The sequence below is a fragment of the Lathamus discolor genome, chromosome 19 (genome assembly GCF_037157495.1).
Source record: "Lathamus discolor isolate bLatDis1 chromosome 19, bLatDis1.hap1, whole genome shotgun sequence".
NCBI classification, from domain to species: domain Eukaryota; kingdom Metazoa; phylum Chordata; class Aves; order Psittaciformes; family Psittacidae; genus Lathamus; species Lathamus discolor.
Genome location: NC_088902.1, coordinates 6,169,028 through 6,188,708, shown reverse-complemented (window position 1 = coordinate 6,188,708; position 19,681 = coordinate 6,169,028). Strand labels below are relative to the sequence as shown.

The following is a 19,681-nucleotide window of genomic DNA, read 5'->3' as shown; positions in this document are numbered from 1 at the left end:
CCTCAAGCCTCCAAAGAGCTTTGAAAGTCATCGCATCAAAGAGCAATAAGGGGAAACTGCTTGGCTTGGGCAGTGTTGCTGCTACATCAGATAACGACTGGTCCTTGGCTTGGGTGAGAAATGACCTGGGGAAGCCACCCATCCCAGAGCACAGGCGGCTCTTTGCTGTCACTTGAAGCACCTCAGGGCCTGTGCAGTGTGTGGTGTTTGCCAGGTCATCTGTCCCTGGGGGAATTCACCTCCTTCCGTGATTCTGTGGTTAAGGCATCCAAGAGACTTATTTCTAACCAGGCTCCCTGTGGAGCTAATTCAGCCTGAGCCATAGGCTGGGAATGGCAACAAAACACACACACAGGACCGACAGAGACCCTGACAGCAGAGTCAGGCTCACCAGCACCCCGTGCGTACCAGCCCTTGCTGAGAGCATCAGTGCCCCGGGAACAGGCTGTAGGAAGTGCATGCAGTGCCATCATAAGGGCTGTGAAGGAGGAGGCAGGGGAGGAGGAAAGCTGCTCAAATACTGGGCACTGCCGCCTTTCCCATGAGCCCATGGACAGGACCTGCTCCGTCCAGGACACGAGGAGAAGCAGGAGTAGGGGCGGGGAGGGGATGGGAGAGATGCCCGGGGGGCTGCGGAATGCTCCCGAGGAGACCTGGGTGCTAACGAGAGAGGATGTCAGCGACATCGCGGAGGGTCCCACAGGCTTCCGAGAAGATGCTGGGATGGGGGCCCGAACTGCCAGTTGCTGCGCGGGCTGCTCTGGGGGGGCGCGCAGCAGCGCAGCTGCCCTTACTGCTGCTATCCCCCAGTGCGCCTGACAACGCACCCCATCAGCACCCCACTGCCACCCATCACACCCACCCGCGTCCCCATTCACGCCCTCCCGGCCCTGACCCGCCTCCCGGGGCGGCCCCTTTCCTTCCCCTTCCCTTTCCGTTCCGTTCCCGTTCCGCGCTGGCTGCCGGGACGCGTAGTCCCGCGGACCCGCACCGCTCACGCTCGCACCAGGTCCGGTCCCGGTCCGCTCCGCGCCCGCCGATCGCTTCGCGTTCCCCCAGCTCCGCCCCGCTCTCAAACCGCTCCGCTCCGCCTATTGCTCTGCTCCCGGCCCCGCTCCCGGCCCCGCTCCGCCTGTTGTTGCTCCCGGCCCCGCTCCGCCTGTTGCTCCGCAATCCCATCACCGTTCCGCGCCCGGTCCCGTGGGGAGCGGGGTGGGAAAAGCGTCCCCGGGGGTATTACCGGTAATACCGGCTGGTACCGGCACGGCGTAGGGACGAGATGAGCCGCCCGGTGACCCGCCGGGCCGGCAGAGCCCGGCTGCCCGCACCCGTCACGCTGGAGCCCCGGGTTACTTTCCTGGGGCTTCTAAGCGGACCGCGCTGGGGCTGCTCCGGGAGCTGCAGGGCCCTCCCGGGGCTTGGGGTGTCCAAAAGTGTCCGTGGGCTCCCCAAGCGCGGAGGGTGGGGGGGGTGGGGGGTGGGTGTCCCATGCCAAGCAGATTCTCTTTAACTGGAGTTAAAGTTCCAGGGCTTGAGCCCTGAACCCAGTCCCTGACCCACCGGTGTCCTCGTCTGTGAGATGCAGGAGTCACCCATCTTGTTCGGGTGCATGGGTCCCTGCTGAGGGGCAGGTTAGGGTTTGGGGTGGCCCTTGCGGGTGGGAGAGGAGGGGACGGCCTGGGCCAGGCTGGAGCACCCCAGGCGCTCCTTTGTCCCAGATCTGACCCGTTCCCTGTGCCAGCTCCCCGGGGCCGTCACGCCAGCCCCATCCCTACAGGACCCCCCCTCTGCCCTGGCGAGCAATGGAGGGAGATTCCGCCCTGCAGCTCCGTGTCTTCGACCTCAACTGCTGGTGAGTCCAGGGGCTCGCTGGGGTGGGGATAGGGACCCCTGCCCTGGGAGAGGGGTCCCACCCTTTGTGTCTCCTTCGTTTCGGGCTCACACTGCTCTCCCAGCCCTGCGCTTGTCAGGGTTGTGCTCCCATCCCCTCTGTGCCTGCTCCTCCCAGAAAAATGCCCCCCATTCACCCCCCAACCAGGGTTGAGCTGCCTTGATTCTGCGCGCAGGAAAAGATGTCCCCAGTCAGCCTCCTTGTACATTCCTTTTGTCCCCATGTCCCCCAGTGGCCCTTTCCCCCTCCCCACCCATCTCAGTCTGCCTCCTGCCCATTCCAGTACTGGAGCCCTCGCTCCCCCATTTCAGGCGCTGGCAGCCCACATCACCCCCTGCCCCCCCCAAGCTGTGACCACCCCTCCTCTCCATCAGGGCCATCCGCTACCTGAGCAAACGGCGGCAGGAGCGCGTGCGGCTCATTGGGGACGTGCTGTGCCAGGAGTGCTTCGACCTCGTCCTTCTCCAGGAGGTGAGGGCAGCCCGTGAGCTGAATGCGCCCGTTGTCAGCCCCGGGCTGGGACACGAGTTGCACCCGTTCTCAGCCTGAAATGAGTGCGCCCATTCTCAGCCCATCCTGCTGTTCTCCAGGTGTGGAGTGAGCAGGATTACAGTGACCTGAAGGCGAAGCTGGGAGGCTACTACCCCTTCTCCCATTACTTCCGCAGGTGAGAGGGGCCACGCTCAGGGCTGCCCGTGGGGCTGTGACACATCCTTGGTGTTTGCCGCAGGGAGACACCAGTGCAGGTGCTGTAGGTCACCTCTGTCCGTGTGTGGAGAGTGGGGGTGCTCACAGGAGCACAGTGGGACCCTGGTGTCTAAGGAGCCCCTTGGCTTGGGGCTGGCAGGAGGTGGAGGGGGGTGCGCACCATATACTTGTGGTTAAGCCAACCATATACTGGGCTGCACCAAAACAAGTTTAACCATCAGGGCGAGGGATGTGATCCTGCCCCTCTGCTCTGCTCTCATGAGACCCCACTTGCAGCACTGAGTGCAGTGCTGGTGTTCCCAACATAAGAAGGACATGGAGCTGTTGGAGCAAGGCCAGAGGAGGCCACGAGGATGCTCAGGGGCTGGAGCAGCTCCTGTATGGAGCCAGGCTGAGAACATTGGGGCTGCTCAGCCTGGAGAAGAGAAGCTGCATGGAGACCTCAGAGCAGCTTCCAGTGTCTGAAGGGAGCTACAAGGATGCTGGAGAGGGGCTCTTCATCAGGGACTGTAGTGACAGGACAAGGGGTGATGGGTTCAGACTGAAACAGAGGAAGTTCAGGTTGGATCTAAGGCAGAAGCTGTTCCCTGTGAGGGTGCTGAGGCGCTGGCACAGGGTGCCCAGAGAAGCTGTGGCTGCCCCATCCCTGGCAGTGCTCAAGGCCAGGTTGGACACAGGGGCTTGGAGCAAGCTGCTCCAGTGGAAGGGGTCCCTGCCCGTGGCAGGGGCTGGAGCTGGAGGAGCTTTAAGGTCCCTTCAACCCAAACCAGGCTGGGGTTCTATATCTGCACTTCTCACTGTGCTTTTCCCCTCCTGCAGTGGGGTGATCGGCAGTGGCCTCTGCGTCTTCTCCAGGTTCACCATCCTGGACACCCTCCTCTACCAATACTCGCTGAATGGGTACCCCTACATGGTGAGTGGGGTGGGGGTCATGTGACATCACGGTTCCCGGCCCCATGGAGCCTCACCAGCCCCCCAACCTGTGCCCCTTACCCTCTGGCAGCTCCAGCACGGGGACTGGTTCTGCGGCAAGTCCGTCGGCCTTGTCATCATTGAGATCTCTGGGATCATCTTCAATGTCTATGTCACCCATGTGAGTGCCCTGGGGAAGGACCTGGCACTGGGGGGACAGTGGGGAAGCGGGGGATGAGTGCCTGTACTCCCCTTTGCTGTCCCCTTGCTTTAACCACTGCTCTGCACCGTGTCTCATGGGACTATGTACTGATGTAATGAAATAACTGCTTTGGAGGGGGACAGAGACCCCCAACCTGGCTGAGCATCCCAGGCTGTCCCCAGGGGGGTGCGATGAAGACAGAGGGGTTATCCAGACCCCAAAGGGACCATCTAGAGGGGCTGGGTGGGTGTGCAGGGAGCCAAGGAGCAGGGAAGGTGCCAGCATGGGGGTCACGGCCACTTTGCCCCCCACGCTCACCAGCTACATGCGGAATACTGCCGGGAGAAGGACGCCTACCTGCCCCACCGCCTGGTGCAGGCCTGGGAGCTGGCCCAGTTCATCCGGTGAGCAGTCGTGGGGTGTCCCAGTCCCACCGGGTTCCCCATTGCAGGTCCCCGGGGTGCGTGTGGTCACCCCTGCCCCTGGGGCTTGCACTGCAGAGAGCTTCCATTTGCTCCCAGTCAGGAGTAAGGCTGGGGAGCGCTGGGGAGGGCCCCAGTCACCCCAGTTAGGTGTGGGGCAGGGGTTTAGCTGCCCCCATCCCCACAGACACACCTCGAAGGCAGCTGACGTGGTGCTGCTGGGGGGGGACCTGAACATGCACCCTGAGGATGTGGGCATCCGGCTACTGCGTGGCTGGACAGGGCTGCAGGACGCCTTTGCTGAGGCCAAGCACTTTGAGGTGAGCAGCAGGGGGGAAGCAGGGCCTGGGGTGCACTGATTGCCCCCCACCCATCCAAGTGCTTTATCTCAGGGCTGTAAGGATGGCTGCACCCTCATCCCCAACAACTGCTTCACCATCAAGACAGAGCTGCTGCCCTTCCCGCTTGGCATTCGCATTGACTACATCCTCTACAAGGTAACGGGGGTCCCTTGGCCACTGGGTGGGAGTAGCAGTGGGGAGAAAGCATCATGACCCCTCTGTCACCTCACCCAGGCCATCTCCAGCTTCATGGTAAAGTGTGAAGAGCTGAAGACCACAACAGGGTCAGCTCCAGGCAGGGACATCCCCTTCTCAGACCATGAAGCTGTGATGGCGACGCTGCACATCAGGAGGCAGCGAGAGGCTGCGAGTGCCACCCTCAGCACAGCTGGTAAGGGGGGGAGGGGGGTGCTGCCAGGGTCCCCCATGTGCTGTGGAATAGAGGCTGGTGGATGGGCTGATGGAGCTGGATGAAGTGGCTGGAAGAGGCCATGAGGATGATCAGGGGCTGGAGCACCTCTGATACAGAGACAGGCTGAGAACACTGGGGCTGCTCAGCCTGGAGAAGAGAAGCTGCGTGGAGACCTCAGAGCAGCTTCCAGGGTCTGGAGGGGGCTACAAGGATGCTGGAGAGGGGCTCTTCATCAGGGACTGCAGTGACAGGACAAGGGGTGATGGGTTCAGACTGGAACAGGGGAAGTTCAGGTTGGATCTAAGGCAGAAGCTGTTCCCTGTGAGGGTGCTGAGGCGCTGGCACAGGGTGCCCAGAGAAGCTGTGGCTGCCCCATCCCTGGCAGTGCTCAAGGCCAGGTTGGACCCAGGGGCTTGGAGCAAGCTGCTCCAGTGGAAGGGGTCCCTGCCCGTGGCAGGGTCCTTTCCAATCCAAATCAGTCTCGGATTCTATAATTTGGATGGAGTTCTGGAGGATGTTTTCCCTTGCTTAGGGCATCCCTTGGGGTGCCTGCATGGGCAGGCAGAGCAGAGCAGTGGGAGAAAAAGGGCTATTGGGGGGGTTAAAGGGCAATGGGGGGATGTCAGGGGGGTCCTATCCTGCTGAGCCACCCCTGTCCTCTGCAGTGCCGGCGCTGGTGGACGTGGTGACGGAGGCACGGACAGAGGTTGGCGTGGGGCTGCGGGCAGCGCAGCGGCAGCGCTACTCCACGGGCAGGCTGGCGCTGCTGGCGCTGCTGCTGCTGCTGCTGCAGGCAGCGGCCATGCTGGGCACGCTGGCGGGGCTGGGCGGACAGCCCTTCCCGAAGCTCTCCTTCTCCCTGCTGGCCTTCCTCGCCATCGGCATCCTCCTCCTCGCCACTGGCCTCCACCTCTTCCACACCATCGAGGTGAAGATGCTGCAGGGCACCGAGGAGCAGATGCGGATGGCGCTGCGGGTGCTGCAGGAGCGGCCCAGCGATGGCTGAGTTGGTGCTGTGGATGTCCCACGATGTCCCCACAGCCCCATCCTGGCCTCTTTCGGTCCCTTTTTCTAGCTGACTTCTGATTTTAGGTGAGCAGCGCTGTGGCCGGATCGGTGGCACAGGTTCACAGCAGCCTCTCTGGGTTAAATTAAGATTTCTGGGGGCACGTTCATCATGTTGGCCCCCATGGGAGCCCCGGGGGAGGCAGGTTTTAACTGCTTTTTTAACACACCCTTTTTACCCAGAAGGACCCACCAGCATGGCCAAGAGGCTCCAGAGGCTCAGCCTGGGGTGGCCTCAGGGGCTCTTGGTGAAAGCTGTTGCCTGCTCCAGCAACCAGATTTAACTCGGGTAGAAATAAAGGTGAAGTTTTAGCCCTTGCTGCTGGGCTGGGGAGGCTTTATTCAAAGGAAGGGAGAGGGTGCAGCAGGATTGTAGGGCTGGTGCAGACACAAAGTGGACAGGAGGGTCTGGGGAGGTGGGATGAGGAATGGAGAGGAGGGTGTATTGCTAACAGAGGAGCCCGTGCCCAGGACCCCCATGCTCGGCATAGCTGGTGCTTAAGAACTGTCTGGATGTGGAGGCCACCTCACAACAGCCATGGCATTGCCAAGCAGTAGAAACCCCAAAGGGACAAGGAGGACACAGCCCTCAGCCTGTGTCACACAGCGCTGGCCCTGGGCACAGTCCCCTCTGGGAGCTGCTGGGCAAACAGCCCCTTCCCCAGCCCTGGGGCATCACGGGTGGGACTCTGACTGGTTTCCAGCTGTTGCTGGGGAGATCATGGATGTGGCACTCAAAAGCAGCGATGCAGAGTGGTGGGGTCAGCCCAGTCTGTCTCTGGCTCCACTTGCAGAGCCGGATGTCCCTGGAAGAGCCGGATGTCCAGTGTGGGATAGATGTCCTGGGGTGGGATGGATATCCTGGATTAGGATGCATGTCCTTAGCGTGGATGGATGCCCCAGGGTGTCTTCCAAGGTCTACTCCTTACACTGCCTCTCCACATTTGGCATCTCCATTGCGACCTCCCTGTTGTGGTCATGGTCACATCTTCAGTGCCCAGAGCTGGACAGGTTCTGATGAACCACCTCTGTCCCACCAAGCACGCGTCCTGAGGCAGGTTCAGCTCGAGCACAAGGGGCTCTGCTGACTAAACACTTTCCATGCCCCAGCCAAGCCTCTGGGCAGCATCCTCTGGAAGAGGTGATGGCTGCAGGACCTCCTGCACTGACTGCGACCCTGCTTCCATGCAGGGCTGCTTCCTCCTGTAGCAAACCCGAGGCAGAGCCGGCACAGTCCCTGTGTCCTGTAGCCTCCTGCAGATCTTGTTCTCAAGCAAGCTCAAGGCAAATGCAATCCAGCCAAGCGTGGGGAAACCCCCTCTGCACCCCAAAGCCAGGGTGCTCCCCAGTGTCTCCCTACACAGGTATCCACCAATGGGTCCAGCCTCTCCGTGGCAGCTTTGGCAAGCAGGGAGCTGGATTCACCACAGCACCTCAGGCATCATCTCCAGAGGTGATGCTCAGCCAGGCTGGGGGGACACCTCTTGTCCCCCACCCGGGAGGAACCGGTGTGTCCTGAGGCCACACGAATCAGGGCTGCAGCTCACTGAGCCGCTTCTCCTCCTGGATGTGGATGAGGACGTTGCGCTTGTTCACCACATCCAGCAGCTGCACCAGGATCTCCTGCTCGGCTGCGCGATCCTCAGGTGTCTTCAGGGATTCTATGGGAGCAGGAGGCTGGAGCAGGGCTGGGGGGACCACAGCCCCATCCTGCTCCCCCCACCAGGCACAGGAACCCCAGAACTCACCCTCCATGTTCATGTAGCCCCGGAGCTTCTGGTCAAGCTGGCACTGCTGCTCCTCCAGCTTCAGCTCCTGTACCCTGCGGGGAGGGAAGGGGGATGCTGGGCTCAGGGGGCTGGGGTGAGCTGAGCCCCCCATGCCACCCCAGAGCATCCTCCCCAGGCCTTACGCAATCATGAGGTCCGACTCCTCAGACATGAGGCTGTTCTTCTTCTGGACCAGGTACAGCAGCTGGTTCATCCACTGTGTCTTCTGGTCGGCTGGGGTGCCTGTGGGGCAAGGGGGGTTGTGAGTGGGGCGCAGACCCCCTCGTTATGGTGGTCGTGGTGCCCCGTCCACCCTGGCTTTACCACCCTCATCCCGCAGTAACTTCTCGAGCTTGATGCCCTGCTGCTCCAGCTCCCGGAATGTCACCTCGATCTCCTCCAGCCGCCTCTGGATGGCCTGCAAAGGGAGGGCAGTAATCACCCATGGGCTGGCACCTCCTGCAGTGGGATGGAGGGGATGTAGACACAGCTCTGCCCCATGGGTCCCCATGGGGCTACCTGGGCTTTGCAGAACCGCTTCATCTGGGCTTCCCTGTCCCGGCGGGTCAGGGTGCGCTTCCAGGTGGGGTATTTCTCCTCTTCCCCCAGGTCCAGGCCCTGTGAAGGACAGTGGCATGGGCACGGGGTCAGTCGTTGCCCCAGCAGCCATGTCAGAGCCCGACCCAATGCTCTGTGAGAGGAGGTGCCAGCAAGAGCCCCAGCACTGCCTGGGCTGGTGCAGCCACTGCTATTAAGGGAAAGCACTCACTGACTCCACCCTGATGCCAAGGTTCGTGCCTTCCTCCTCCTCCTCTTCCTCCTCACTGTCACTCTCCTCCAAAGCTGCCCCAAGAAAAGAACCGTTTTGGACCATTTTGGAGTAGTGGAGGAACCCAGAGCCCTGATCAGAGACTCCAGCTTGTAGCCACCTACCTTCCTCCATGGCCATTTCCTCCTCCTCCTCCTCCTCCTCTTCCTCCCAGGCATCTTGTCCTGGCCACTGAGCAGGGAGGGCCCCGGGTGCTGCTTGGAGCCACAGACGAGCTGGCTTCGGTGGTGGCTCAGGCTCTGCTTCACTGGTGAGGTTCAGCGTGGACAGCTTGAGCTTCTCCAGTGGTGTGAGGATGATCTTCCTCCTGCTGCCACCCTCCTCACCCTCCTCTGCCACCTGTCTGGGCTCCGTGCTGGGGCCCTCATCCTCTTTGACATCCTGCTTGGGCTGTGCCAGCAGCTCCTCCTGCTGCTCCATGTCACCAGCATCGCCCACAGCGTCCTCCACTGCCTCTCGCTCTTCCCCTAGCTGTGGCGCTGCTGGTGGGGGCTGCAGGGGACCTGGTGGTACATCATCCTTGGGGGACACACATGGGCTCCCAGCATCCGAGGGCATGCGAGCAGCATCCTAGGGCAGGGGGGTTATGCAGCACAGGAGCATTCCCCTCCACCCGCCTCTACCTTCCCCCTTTTCCATGGGGATTTACAGCAACTTACCCCATCAGGCAGCACCGGGGGCTCATCCTGGGCCGGATCCATGCCGCTCAGATTGGCGTAGTGAAGTGAGCAGTAAAAATGACCTGGAGGGGGGGAACCCCAACCCCATGCGATGAGCTGGCTGGTGGAGAAGCCTTCCCCTGAGCATCCCCTCTCCGCCGCCCGCCTCACCGTGCTGCTCATCGCAGGCGTAGTCGCCCAGGCGCAGGGTGGCCCCGCACTGCCGGCACTGGAAGCACCCGCGGTGGAAGAAGCGTCCCTCGGCGCTGGCTCGCTCCAGGATGTAGACGCGGCGGCCGCAGAAGTAGCAGGCGTCGCTGCTGTCCCCGCGGGCGGCCGCTGGCTGCGGGTGCACAGGACAGGCTGCGGTGGCACTCGGGGTGCTGGCGCCCACCCTGCCCCCCGGCTCTGCCAGCAGCCTAGAGGGGTTGGGGGGGGGTTGGTTCTCCGCTTGGTGCTCAGGTTTGCTGGCACCAGCAAGGGAGTGGCAGTCTTGGCTCTGGAAAACCAGTTGGGTCAGGAAACAGGCAGGGAGGAGCCGGGAGCATGTGGGTGTTTGCCTGCAGTCCCAACCCTTGGCTCAGCCCCCCCAGGCGCCCACCCAACCTAAAGCTGGATCCCCCCACCCACAAAGACCAACCTGCCCTGCCTCCGTGGTGGTGGTTTGTGGTGGCTCATGGGCATCATCCAGCATGTCTCCATCCAGCCCTGTGTCCAGCTAGGAGCAAACCAAGGGAGGGTCAGCCTCACACTGCTCCCCAGGACCACTGCACCCCAGCACGGCATCCCTCTGCTGACCCACCTCAGCATCCCTGCGGCTCCTCTTGGCCTCAGCATCCTTCTGGGCACTGTCCTGCAGGGGGGATAGCTAGGATGGGGAAGGGGGCAAGGTTTTGGGGTGTCACGAGGGTCTGGATGGGGATCCCTCACCTGGGCACGCTTGTGTGTCAGGCTCCGGCTCTTCTGCTGCTTGCTGAGGAAGAGGATAGCTCCTCGTGTACCAAGTGGAAACAGCGACTTCTTGGTGACCTCCTCTGCCTCTGCACAGAGGGGACACAGCCATGGGACCCACCTTACAAAGCGGGGGGCACCCAGCCAGCCCCAGTGGGCATCAGGATGGGATAAATCACCCCAAAATTTCCACCTGGCGAGGTCTTGAAAGCTTCATAGAACTGGCTGAGGTAGGTGATGAGCCCCAGGCGGTCGGGCTCTGCCATGGTGGCCATCTCAGTGCTGGAGAGGACAGGCTGGATGCCCAGCTCCTGTTCCGCCATGTCCAGCATCATCTGGTGGGTCCGGATGGGATCCTGGGGGTCCACAGACTCAAAGTGCCTGCAGGGAGACACGGGTGGCATCAGGGTGTGCTCTGCAGGTTGGGGGGTACCCGGTGGGGGTCCCAGGCACTCACACCAGGTCGGGGCGGAAGCGGTGGATGAGGGCGCAGAGGGCCAAGCCGCTGGTCCAGGATGTGGTGAAGTCGGTCACCTCCACGCCTCGGTACCCAGCTGTGCTGGCCTGGCACCAGCTCAGCAGGTCTTCATAGGCACCTCTGGAGACCACTGGGGAGGCAGCACACGTATCCCCACCCCAAAGAGGCAGGGGCCACCCCCATCGCGCTCCGCAATCCAGCATCAGTGCTTTAGTGGGGAAGGGGTCCCATGGGAGTGACACAAGATGCTCCCCATGCAATACCCACCCGCCCCCCCAAGGCTCAATAAATGGGTTGATAAAGCATCCGTCAGTATTTCCTAGCTCAACGTCAGTGCAGGCCAGAAGGAGACAACAACCTCCTCCCTGAACAGCAGCTGCAGCTGTGTCCCCACAGGGGAGATGGGCAGGGGGAATGGAAACCAGCAGTGCCACCGGGTTGGAAACGCAGCTGGTGCTGGTTGGAGCGTGGTGGGACATGAGCCAAGGAAAAGAAGGGTGGGGAGGAAAATCAGGACAGGAGCTGCTCAGGCCTGGGGCGCTGGGAGGAATGGGAGGTCCTGGTGCTAGGGGGGCCGGGGCAGGACTGGCTGCTCCTACCGGTGCTGAGTCTGTTGTCACTCTTCCTCCTGTGGTCCAGCTCCACCGTGCCCACGAGGTAGAGGTCCCGGACCTGCAGATGGGGACATGCAAGTGGTGGGTCACTACGTGCACAGAGCCAGTGGCACCTTGCAGAGAGCTGAGCCCAGCAAGGGGACCCCCAAACACCCCTACCTCCCCAGAACCACCTGCATCCACAATGTGCAATGCATTAAATGCACTGGGGACAAACAGCTTCAGCTTCACACCCTTCTGGAACAGGAGACCGTGCAAGTTGGTGTCACCCTGACCACTGGGGAGGCTGGGCTGGGTGGCTGCCCCATGGCAGGACCTGGGCTGGGTACCTGGTTGGCTTTGATGGCCTGCAAGTTGATGTTGGGGTAGCGCGTGGCCGGGTCAATGCTGTACTGGCTGATGTTCTTGTTGGTGTTGTCCGGGGAGGTCTGGGAGAGGTGCTGGTAGATGCTCTCCCTGGGTGGAAGGGACACAGCTGGGGTCAGTGCTCACCCCCACCCGCTCCGGGTCCAGCCCAGCAGGATGGGGACATTCACCTCTCAGCCAGCACCTCCAGTGGGGGGGTCCCGGCTGCCCATCGCCGAACCATCCATGCCGCATCGAAGGCAGCAAGGAAGCCCCGGGCCACGCCGGTGCCCAGCGGCCAGAAAGGCTGTGAAGGGAAAGGCAGAGATGGAGCTGGAGCAGCACGGCCGGTCGGGATGGTTGGGGAAGAGGCTGGGAGCTGCTGGGCTTGGCCAGGGATGAAAGCAGGGAGAGGCGGCAGGATGCACAGCAAGGATGGTGTCCGTGTCCTCCCCAGCCAGTACGGCTGTGTCGGGGCGGGAGTTGGGCTGCTCCTCCACCCTGAACTATCCCAGATCCCTGGTGGGGCCAGGGAAGGTGTAACCCCACCAGAGCATCCTGATACTGGGACTTGGGGATGGGCAGATGGGGCAAGAAGTATTTAGGAATGGGGAATGTATTACAACCAACACATCTGGCAGGAAAAAGGGAAACTGAGGGACATGGTGCTGCAAGGGGGACCCTCACCTCCACCAAGCAGTCGCCCACCAGCCCAAGGAGCAGGCGGACCCCGTTGTGCTCCCGCACCAGTGCCGCATTCTCCGAGCGAGTCATGCAGGTGAAATCAAACATGTCAACATCCGGCAAGCCCCGGTGGTTGAGGGCAAACTCCAGCTGGGGAAGGCAGTAGTTGGTGGAGAAGTTGGCAGCTTCTTTGGCATAGCTGAGGAGGGCGTCCCGGTTCACGTTCTCCGGGGAGAGGAGGCTCTCAATGTCCGATTTGTCCTGCGAGGATGGGGTGGAGCTGGCTGGGACATGGGAGGTGGCATCTGCCCCCCAGCCTGAGTGCAGCCCGTTCTAGGTTGAAGCTGTGCCACCGGGCCTGGGGCTGTAAGCTCTTCAGAAGGCTTATTCCCCTGGCACAGGCTGCCAAAGCCCTCAGCATCCCAGGGGTGCGGGGTCAAACCAGCACCCATGATCCGCATCCTACCCTCCATCGCTATGGGATCCCAGGGCTGGATCCTGCCCTTCTCACCTGGAGGATGACCCCCTTCTTGAGCAGGCTCTGCTTCTTGGCCGTCATGACGAAATAGTGAGTGTCATCCTTGTAGTAGACGATATTTTCCAGGTCGATGCCTGGGAATGGGGAAGGACCTTTGCTGAGCCACGGGACAGAGCCACAGGGAGCTCCCATACTGGGCTCGGCCACCAAATGTCCCCTGTACCACATGGGGACACGCATCCAGGGGACACAGAATCAACTAGGTTGGAAAAGAGCTTTAAGCCATCCTGGGGCTGAGCCTCCAATTGCACCAGGAGGGGACATGCACCCCTGGCACCCCCCATGCCGGGGCTGGGACCACCGACCTGTTTTGTTGTAGAGGTTTTGGAAGAACTTCTGGTTGTAGATTCGGGCCACACCGCTGATCTCGGCCACCTCCACTTCAGCCCGGCTGTGGCGGTTGATGAAGTTGGTGGTGATGCCGATGGCCAGCTTGCCCCTCATCTCCTTCCGCTTGAACCCTGCGGGACAGGATTGGTGTGAGCCCCCACCTGAGCCCCCTGTACCAATCCCATGGGTGCAGGGACCCGCTGCTATCACCTTCAGGGACAAATTTGCCTCCACCGGCTGAGATGAGGACGTCGAACTCGTAGTGGCTGAGGGGAGAGGAGCTGGGCTGCAGCACAGCACGCCAGCCTGCGGGGAGAGCGGCCGTCACGAGTGTGCTGGGTCTCAACCGGGACATGCCCCAGTGCAGGGGGGAGACGGTTGCATCTCATCCCCCTGCAAAAAGGCATGCCCTGGACTAGCAGAGGGCCGGGGGCGGGGGTCAGAGCAGCCACCCACATCCCTGTCCCTGTCCCCAGAGATGCCACAGTGATACCTTACCCTGTCCACCCGCTTTGCCCACTGGGGGGATGAGACCGTCGAACTGCACGTTGATGTGCACCTCCACCCCCAGGAGCAGAGCCACCTTCAGCAGGATCAGCTGGAGCTGCCGGATACCTGGGATGGGAGCAGGGACACTCAGGGCTGCAGCCCTGGTCCTTGTGGGTACAACGGGGGGACCCTGAGGGTGCAGAGCTTGGCCCCCCCTTAAAGACTCACTGATGTGGTCCAGTGTGCCGGTGCAGAAGTGTCCATAGAACTTCTTGGCGCCCAGCGCCCGCAGGTCGTGGATGGTGAAGGGCCAGAGGTGCAGGACGTTGTTGCGGGAGAAGGAATCCCTCTTGTCCAGCAGCACCACGCGGGCACCCAGCAGCGCCAGCTCGATGGCCACCCGCAGCCCACAGGGGCCAGCCCCCACCACCAGGCACTGCCAATGGGATGGGTGGTGTGAAGGGGACGGGCACCCCACAGGGAGCAGGAGTATGGCAGCATCTCCCTCCTTCCCCAGGCCAGGATCTGGCTCTCTCAGCTAGTCCCCTTGTCCCCTGGGCTGCGTGCACTGCTTGTCCCTGCAAAATGGGTGGCCCTGTGGGGAGCCTCTCGCTTCTCTGGCTGCCTAAACCTTGCCTTTACCCAGGGCAGCAATTCAAAGTGCTCAGTGAGATAAAGCACAGCCCAGAACGGGCAGATCTCACCAGCAACAGGCTCAAAACCAGGACTTGGGTTCCATCTCCTGCATAAGGCTGGGGGGATGATGGGGCACCAGGACTGGGGACAAAGGCTATCAGCTCTTGGACAGAAATAGGATGCCCAAGCCCCAGGGAAGCTCATGTCCTCCAAAAAGGGCTTGGCAGGTCCCTTTGCCCCTTCGCAGCCTCCCATGAGGTGTCCCCAGTGAGGAGCAGCCAGGAGGAGGAAGGACGCTGTTGGCTGGGTGGCACTGGGGTGACATCATGCCGTGGGGAGAGGAGCGGTGCTAATTAACACCCTGTCCCATTAAACCCCATCAACCCATCCTGCATCCTCCCGGGTTGGGGGCCAGGGTGCCCCAGGTGATGCCCTCACCCTGATGACAAGGACACAGAGCACGGAGGGATCCAAACCCTGCACTCCATATGCCCGGTACCTTGGTGCTGGCACAGGCTCTGCCCTGGTCATAGTCCTTGTGCCCAGCTTTCTTATCCAGCTTGCTCCACAAGGCCTTGGCACTCCAGTAGTTGAGGGCAGCCTTGAGGCCATGGTAGAGCTGCAGCCCGCTGCCCTTCAGCCCCAGCTCCCGGCACAGCTCCCTGAAGCAGCCCAGCACCTCCTGGCACTCCCCTGCATGCAGGAACCTCTCGAAGATGCCATGGGCCAGGTTGGCCGGAGCGTTCATCCTGCTTCACCCCGCAGCCTGGCGAGGGACAGCAGAGGTAAGCAGAGAGGGGACCCTCCTGCGCCCTCCTCCTCAAACCCACCCCAGTCCCATACCTGGTGTCTGGATGTGAGGTTTCCCACCCGGGGGTGCTCCTGGGCAGCTCTTCCTGGCAGCGGGTGTTGAAGTCTCCCCTGGGTGCTGCACCCAGAGAGCCACGGTGTCACCCTGGGCAGTGACGTCAGGGGAGGGGACGGCTGCAGTGGCAGCAAGCGGCTTCCTCCGTGCAGCGTGTGCCTGCCGCGGAGAGAGGTGCTTTGGAACAAACCCACCGCTTCCTTCCTCTTCACCTTCAGCCTCAGCAGGGGAGGGACTGGGAGTTGGGTCCTGGGTGCAGGGACAAACCAAACGCAGCCAGACCCAGCCCTGGGGAGCAGGATTGGACCCATCCCACCAGCCTGGCCTTTGCAACCAGAGCAGCGTGGCTTTCCCCCCCATCTCTGCCTCTGCCACCTCTGGAGCAGGGCAGAAGCAGATGAGCACAGAGGAAGTACCAGTGGGGAAACCCCCAAACCCAAACCAGCCTATGAACTGCTGCCAGGGAACCTGCAAGAGGAGAGGTGCAGTGCAGTCCCCAGGGGTACCCCAAACCCCTGCATCCCCTGAGAGATGCACTCCTGTCATGTCTCCTGGGACCAGCACTGCTTGCATCCCTATCCCACTCCTGGCATTGTCCCCTCAGCACTGTCCCATGCCATCCTCTGTTTGCCACCCCAAGCACAAAGCACAAAGCTTTGCCTTGGCCCTTGTTGCCAAGCCCCAGGGCTGGGAAAGCCTCCTCCAGCCCCACAGATCTGTGGCACTGCCGAGGAGGAACTGGTGAAAGCCTTGGGAAGCCGGAACACTCCCACCTTTGAACCATTGCTCTTTGCCCTCTCCTGTTGGTGTTACTGGCAGGAATGCGGTGGCACCCTGCATGATGCCAGAGGGCGAATGAGGCAGCATCTGAGCCCGGCTGCCCTTGGTGGGGTGGGGGAATGGAGGGGTTTAAGCCAGGGCTTAAATTTAGGCTGGAAAGGCCGGTTTCTAGATGGGTTTCAAGTTTGGTCTCACTCCAGCAGCTTTCCTAGGCCTGCAGGCACTTTGCAAAGCACTTCTGCAGGTCACCTTCCCTCACAGGCAGGAAATCCGGGCACTTTAACCTCCTCCTTCCTGGGCAGGCACACGGACAAAGCATCCAGCCATGACGGAGCAGGAGCTGGCACCCTCTGGTCGGTCCCCAAACCAGCAGCATGGGGGCAGAGGACAGGACCGATGCGCTCACAGCAGGGCGGTGAGACCCGGACACAGATTCCTGCTCTTCCCCCGTGTGCTCCAGCCCTTGTGGCCACGCCAGTGGCACAGACTGAGCCTGGGAAACTGAGGCAGTGCTGCAGACCTCACCCACCTCAAGGCCTCAATTCCCACTGGACACGATGCCGGGGGCAGCATGCTTCCCAGGAAAGCTTTCCAGCCCCGGCGCTGGGGCAGGGAAGCTCAAAGGGGGCAGAACAACCCTCCCTGTGTTACACCAAGTTTCCTACGGAAATGATGCTTGTGCTGGCACACATCCCCTTTAGTAGGCTCAGCCCCCAGCAACTGTCAGCAAGGACAGAACCTCAGACACACACACACACACACACACACACCCCGGATACTCAGTTCCTGCAGGTTTGGTGCAAACAAGCAGCTTTCAACCCCCAAAGGCCAGGGACGGCGCTGAGCCAGGCTGCCTCCAGCCCTGTTCTCCCCATGGATGCCCTCTGCATTTCTTCCCTTAAAGCTGCTCCTGGAAGCTGGAGGGAGGAGCTGGGGGGGTGGGGGGTGAGAACTGAGCCAGCCCTGACTCAGCTCATGTTGGCTCTGGTGGGGACATCACCCAGGAATGACGCATGTGGAGCGTCCCCAGAGCAGGGACATCCCATCCTGCTTTGTAGGTCGGGGTCTCCCCTGTGTCCTTGCATGAAGAGAAGCAGTAGCCCCTTGGGAGATGGCCAGGGCGGGCTGCGCTGGGGGTGCTGGGCTGCAGGCGAGCTCATGTGTCTTCCAGGCAGATGGAAACGGGGTGGGGAAGGACACAGCTCCGTACAGAGCTAATGAAAGCTGGGAGGATTTCCAGCCCCAGCTGAGCCTCTGGGAGCTGGCTCCCAGCATGGACCAGGCTGCTCTGGGTTTGGGATCCAGCCTGGAGACCCCTGGACCGCTGCTGAGGCAGGCTGGACCCTGGGAAGTCCTTCCAGCAATCTCGGGGAGGGCCCTAAGGCCTCCAGTTCTTGAAGGGAGGGGAAAATCCTCTGGTTTGAGCCAGGGATGTGGGTGCATGGGCAGAGGCCCCCAGCACAGAGCTGTGGGGAGAAGAGTGGAGAAGAGGAGACAAACCAGCCACCAGCAGTAGCAAGGGCAGAGCCTGGCCATGGGGTCACGGTGGGGGAGCTTCCCCCCTGGAAAGCACACGCCAAAATCCCCCCTTGGAGGTGCAGCCAGCAGCAGAAGTGAGCACTTCTTGGGGCATTTTGGTGTTCCCTTTGCAGGGGATTCACAAGCCACAGCCCAGTCACATCCCAAGGAGAGACAGAGACAACACCTGGGGGATGCATAAACTTGCCCACCACCAGCCCCATGGAGGGAGCTGCCTCTTGTAGCTGAGTTTTGGCACAAGAAGTCCGCCCAGGGCCAGGCTTTGCATCCCACATCTTTGTCCTCCTCCTGCTTCTCCTTCACCCCCAGCCCCTGTTGTCCCTGTGGGGTCTTGTACCATGGATTTGGCTACCCAAATGTACTGGAGTCTTCATCCACCCCAGGCACAGGACTGTGTCCCCCAGGCTCAGCCCTGGGATGGGACCAGTCCCAAACCCCCTCTTACGACTCACTCCCGAGGCCCCTGGAGCATCCCTCTGCCTGCATTGGGCAGAGCGGTAGGATGTGGGAGAAGTGCTCAGCAAAACTCTTCCCACTCCATCGCACTCGGCACTGGGAACACTGGAAGCACTGGGAATGGAGGTGTGGAGGAGGAGTGGGGGCTGCTCTCTTCCTTTTTTCCCGGGGGCAAGAAGCAGCGAGAATGCAGCGGGGGGACCGCCGGAAGAGACTTTGGGGATGGGGCAGTGAAGACAAAGCACTTCCCGCCCCCCCGCCAGAGAGCATCCCTGCTCGGCATCCCGAGCATCCCACAGGACACGGGCACGGTGGGGCTGAGCATTTCCCTTGTGTTCCTCCCCCCAGTCAACACCTCAAAATCATCCCTTGGCTTTGGCAACCCCCATCCCCAGCCAAGCCCCGCGGGCGGAGGGGACTGGCCGGTGGGATGCTGCCCGCATCCGAGCTGGGGGACACGGGTATGGGGAGACAGCAGAGCCCTGACACCCCCAAGCAGGGATGCTCTGCCCATCGCCACTCCTCACTCACCTCCAGAGCCGGCCGGAAAGGGAAACTGAGGCACAGCCCGGGGGAAGAGCTCGGGGCTGCTTGCAGCGGCAGAAGAAAGCAGGAAACGGGCTCCGGCTCCGCAAGCGGCTGCGGGCTGGCCCGGCCCTCCCCTCCCCTCCTCCTCCTCCTCTTCTTCCCTCCCCTTTTCCCACCCTACCTCCACTCTCCGGGGGAACCGTAGGGACCCTGGCGTCCCGGCTGCTGCAGCGCGGTGCTGGGACAGGGGGGTTGATGCTGGGGTGCTCCGCCTTTGTGCTGCTGCAATTGGGGTACCACAGAGATGGAGGCTGAGCCCACATCACCCACCCGCGAGTGGTCCCCAAGCTGCTCTGGGAGGTTTGGAGCAGCTGGGTGAGGAGATACACAGCACAACCCCTGCCCTTTTGGTTGTCTGGGGTGTCTTTTTGTTAATTTTAGGGCGAGAAACTAGACTTTCATAAAGGAAATACAAAGATCCAGGCGAGCAAACCAAACCGCTTCACTTTCCGCCCTGGCTCTGCGCTGTAACACCCCACCCACCCACCCCCCCCAGCCAAAAATAGAGACCAGGAGGGAGCTGTGGTAAAGGGGGGACCCACTCGGTGACAGCCCCGCACCCCAACCAGTGGCCAGAACCACCACAGCCCCCGGGGAACTTTAGGGGTGATGGGGGGACCCGGGTGGGAATGGTCCCTGCAGGGTGACGGTACCTTAGGGCAGAGGATGCAGCCGCTGCAGTCACTGAAGGTCTCTCCTGGCTTGGTGCTTTGGGGTGGTTTTGGGTGCCGGTGTCCTCAGGGTGCTGCTGGACACTGGGCTCCGGTGACACAAGGGGACAACCTGCCACGAGGCTGAGGATGGTGACTCAAGGGCACGGGGCGGGGGTTATGTCGCCGTGAGTCACCCGTGGCACCGCCGGTGGCTGCGGGCAGTGGGGCCACCCAGCCCAGCACCTCCATCCCTCCTTCCCATGGCCCCTCGGGCCTCTTCCCGGGGGTCCTGGTGCAGAACCACCCCCATACTCCCCCCTCCCAGCTCGGGAGGGGTGTTTCGAGGGCACCGGCTCCCTGCAAAGCTGCTGGATGCTGGCACAACGGAGCCCATCCATGCTCTGAAGCAGAAAGAGCCCGGGGCGGACGCGGAAACGGGGCGTCCGCGTCGAACCAGGCGGTTTTCCCAGACGCTGGAGCGATCGGGAACAGCTCCCTCTGTTTGTGAGCCCTTTGCGGTGCTAG

At 61.9% G+C, this 19,681-nt stretch overlaps 2 protein-coding genes across 8 annotated transcripts; one reads left to right on the top strand and one right to left on the bottom strand.

The window, feature by feature from the left end:
- The first annotated feature begins 906 nt into the window (after positions 1-906).
- Positions 907-6,273, top strand: SMPD2 (sphingomyelin phosphodiesterase 2). Of its 4 annotated transcripts, none has more exons than XM_065698022.1 (11): positions 907-1,009; positions 1,742-1,852; positions 2,266-2,362; positions 2,482-2,558; positions 3,419-3,512; positions 3,603-3,692; positions 4,035-4,117; positions 4,323-4,455; positions 4,528-4,632; positions 4,711-4,867; positions 5,554-6,273. In XM_065698022.1, exons 2-11 carry the CDS (start codon positions 1,803-1,805, stop codon positions 5,892-5,894), a joined length of 1,227 nt encoding a protein of 408 aa, XP_065554094.1. In that variant the 5' UTR covers positions 907-1,009; positions 1,742-1,802; the 3' UTR covers positions 5,895-6,273. The 4 variants fall into 4 exon arrangements, with proteins under 4 accessions (XP_065554094.1, XP_065554097.1, XP_065554095.1 ...); XM_065698025.1 differs by having other exon boundaries at positions 939-1,009; positions 1,778-1,852; XM_065698023.1 differs by having other exon boundaries at positions 939-1,009; positions 1,719-1,852.
- Positions 6,256-19,569, bottom strand: MICAL1 (microtubule associated monooxygenase, calponin and LIM domain containing 1). Of its 4 annotated transcripts, XM_065698019.1 has the most exons (27): positions 19,157-19,569; positions 18,625-18,725; positions 15,119-15,299; positions 14,775-15,041; positions 13,868-14,075; positions 13,649-13,765; positions 13,361-13,456; positions 13,126-13,281; positions 12,794-12,894; positions 12,286-12,543; positions 11,790-11,905; positions 11,583-11,709; positions 11,239-11,311; positions 10,619-10,769; positions 10,355-10,542; positions 10,141-10,250; positions 10,013-10,063; positions 9,851-9,928; positions 9,382-9,553; positions 9,211-9,293; positions 8,656-9,121; positions 8,492-8,565; positions 8,242-8,340; positions 8,047-8,140; positions 7,866-7,965; positions 7,702-7,775; positions 6,256-7,614 (listed from the first exon to the last, which is right to left on the bottom strand). In XM_065698019.1, the coding sequence occupies exons 4-27, from the start codon at positions 15,021-15,023 to the stop codon at positions 7,484-7,486; spliced, it is 3,372 nt and encodes a 1,123-aa protein (XP_065554091.1). In that variant the 5' UTR covers positions 15,024-15,041; positions 15,119-15,299; positions 18,625-18,725; positions 19,157-19,569; the 3' UTR covers positions 6,256-7,483. The 4 variants fall into 4 exon arrangements, with proteins under 4 accessions (XP_065554091.1, XP_065554092.1, XP_065554090.1 ...); XM_065698020.1 differs by lacking the exon at positions 18,625-18,725; XM_065698018.1 differs by lacking the exons at positions 18,625-18,725; positions 19,157-19,569 and adding an exon at positions 18,447-18,552.
- Between the last annotated feature and the right edge of the window lie 112 nt (positions 19,570-19,681).

Bases quoted from the DNA above. Each gene is read 5' to 3' on its own strand.
- SMPD2 (XM_065698022.1), top strand. From the start codon at position 1,803: ATGGAGGGAGATTCCGCCCTGCAGCTCCGTGTCTTCGACCTCAACTGC. The intron at 4,456-4,527 runs GTGAGCAGCAGG...GCTTTATCTCAG, and splicing joins CTGAGGCCAAGCACTTTGAG to GGCTGTAAGGATGGCTGCAC. The intron at 4,633-4,710 runs GTAACGGGGGTC...CACCTCACCCAG, and splicing joins TTGACTACATCCTCTACAAG to GCCATCTCCAGCTTCATGGT.
- MICAL1 (XM_065698019.1), bottom strand. From the start codon at position 15,023: ATGAACGCTCCGGCCAACCTGGCCCATGGCATCTTCGAGAGGTTCCTG. The intron at 13,282-13,360 runs GTGATAGCAGCG...CCTGTCCCGCAG, and splicing joins AGGCAAATTTGTCCCTGAAG to GGTTCAAGCGGAAGGAGATG. The intron at 11,312-11,582 runs GTACCCAGCCCA...CCCCATCTGCAG, and splicing joins AGGCCATCAAAGCCAACCAG to GTCCGGGACCTCTACCTCGT.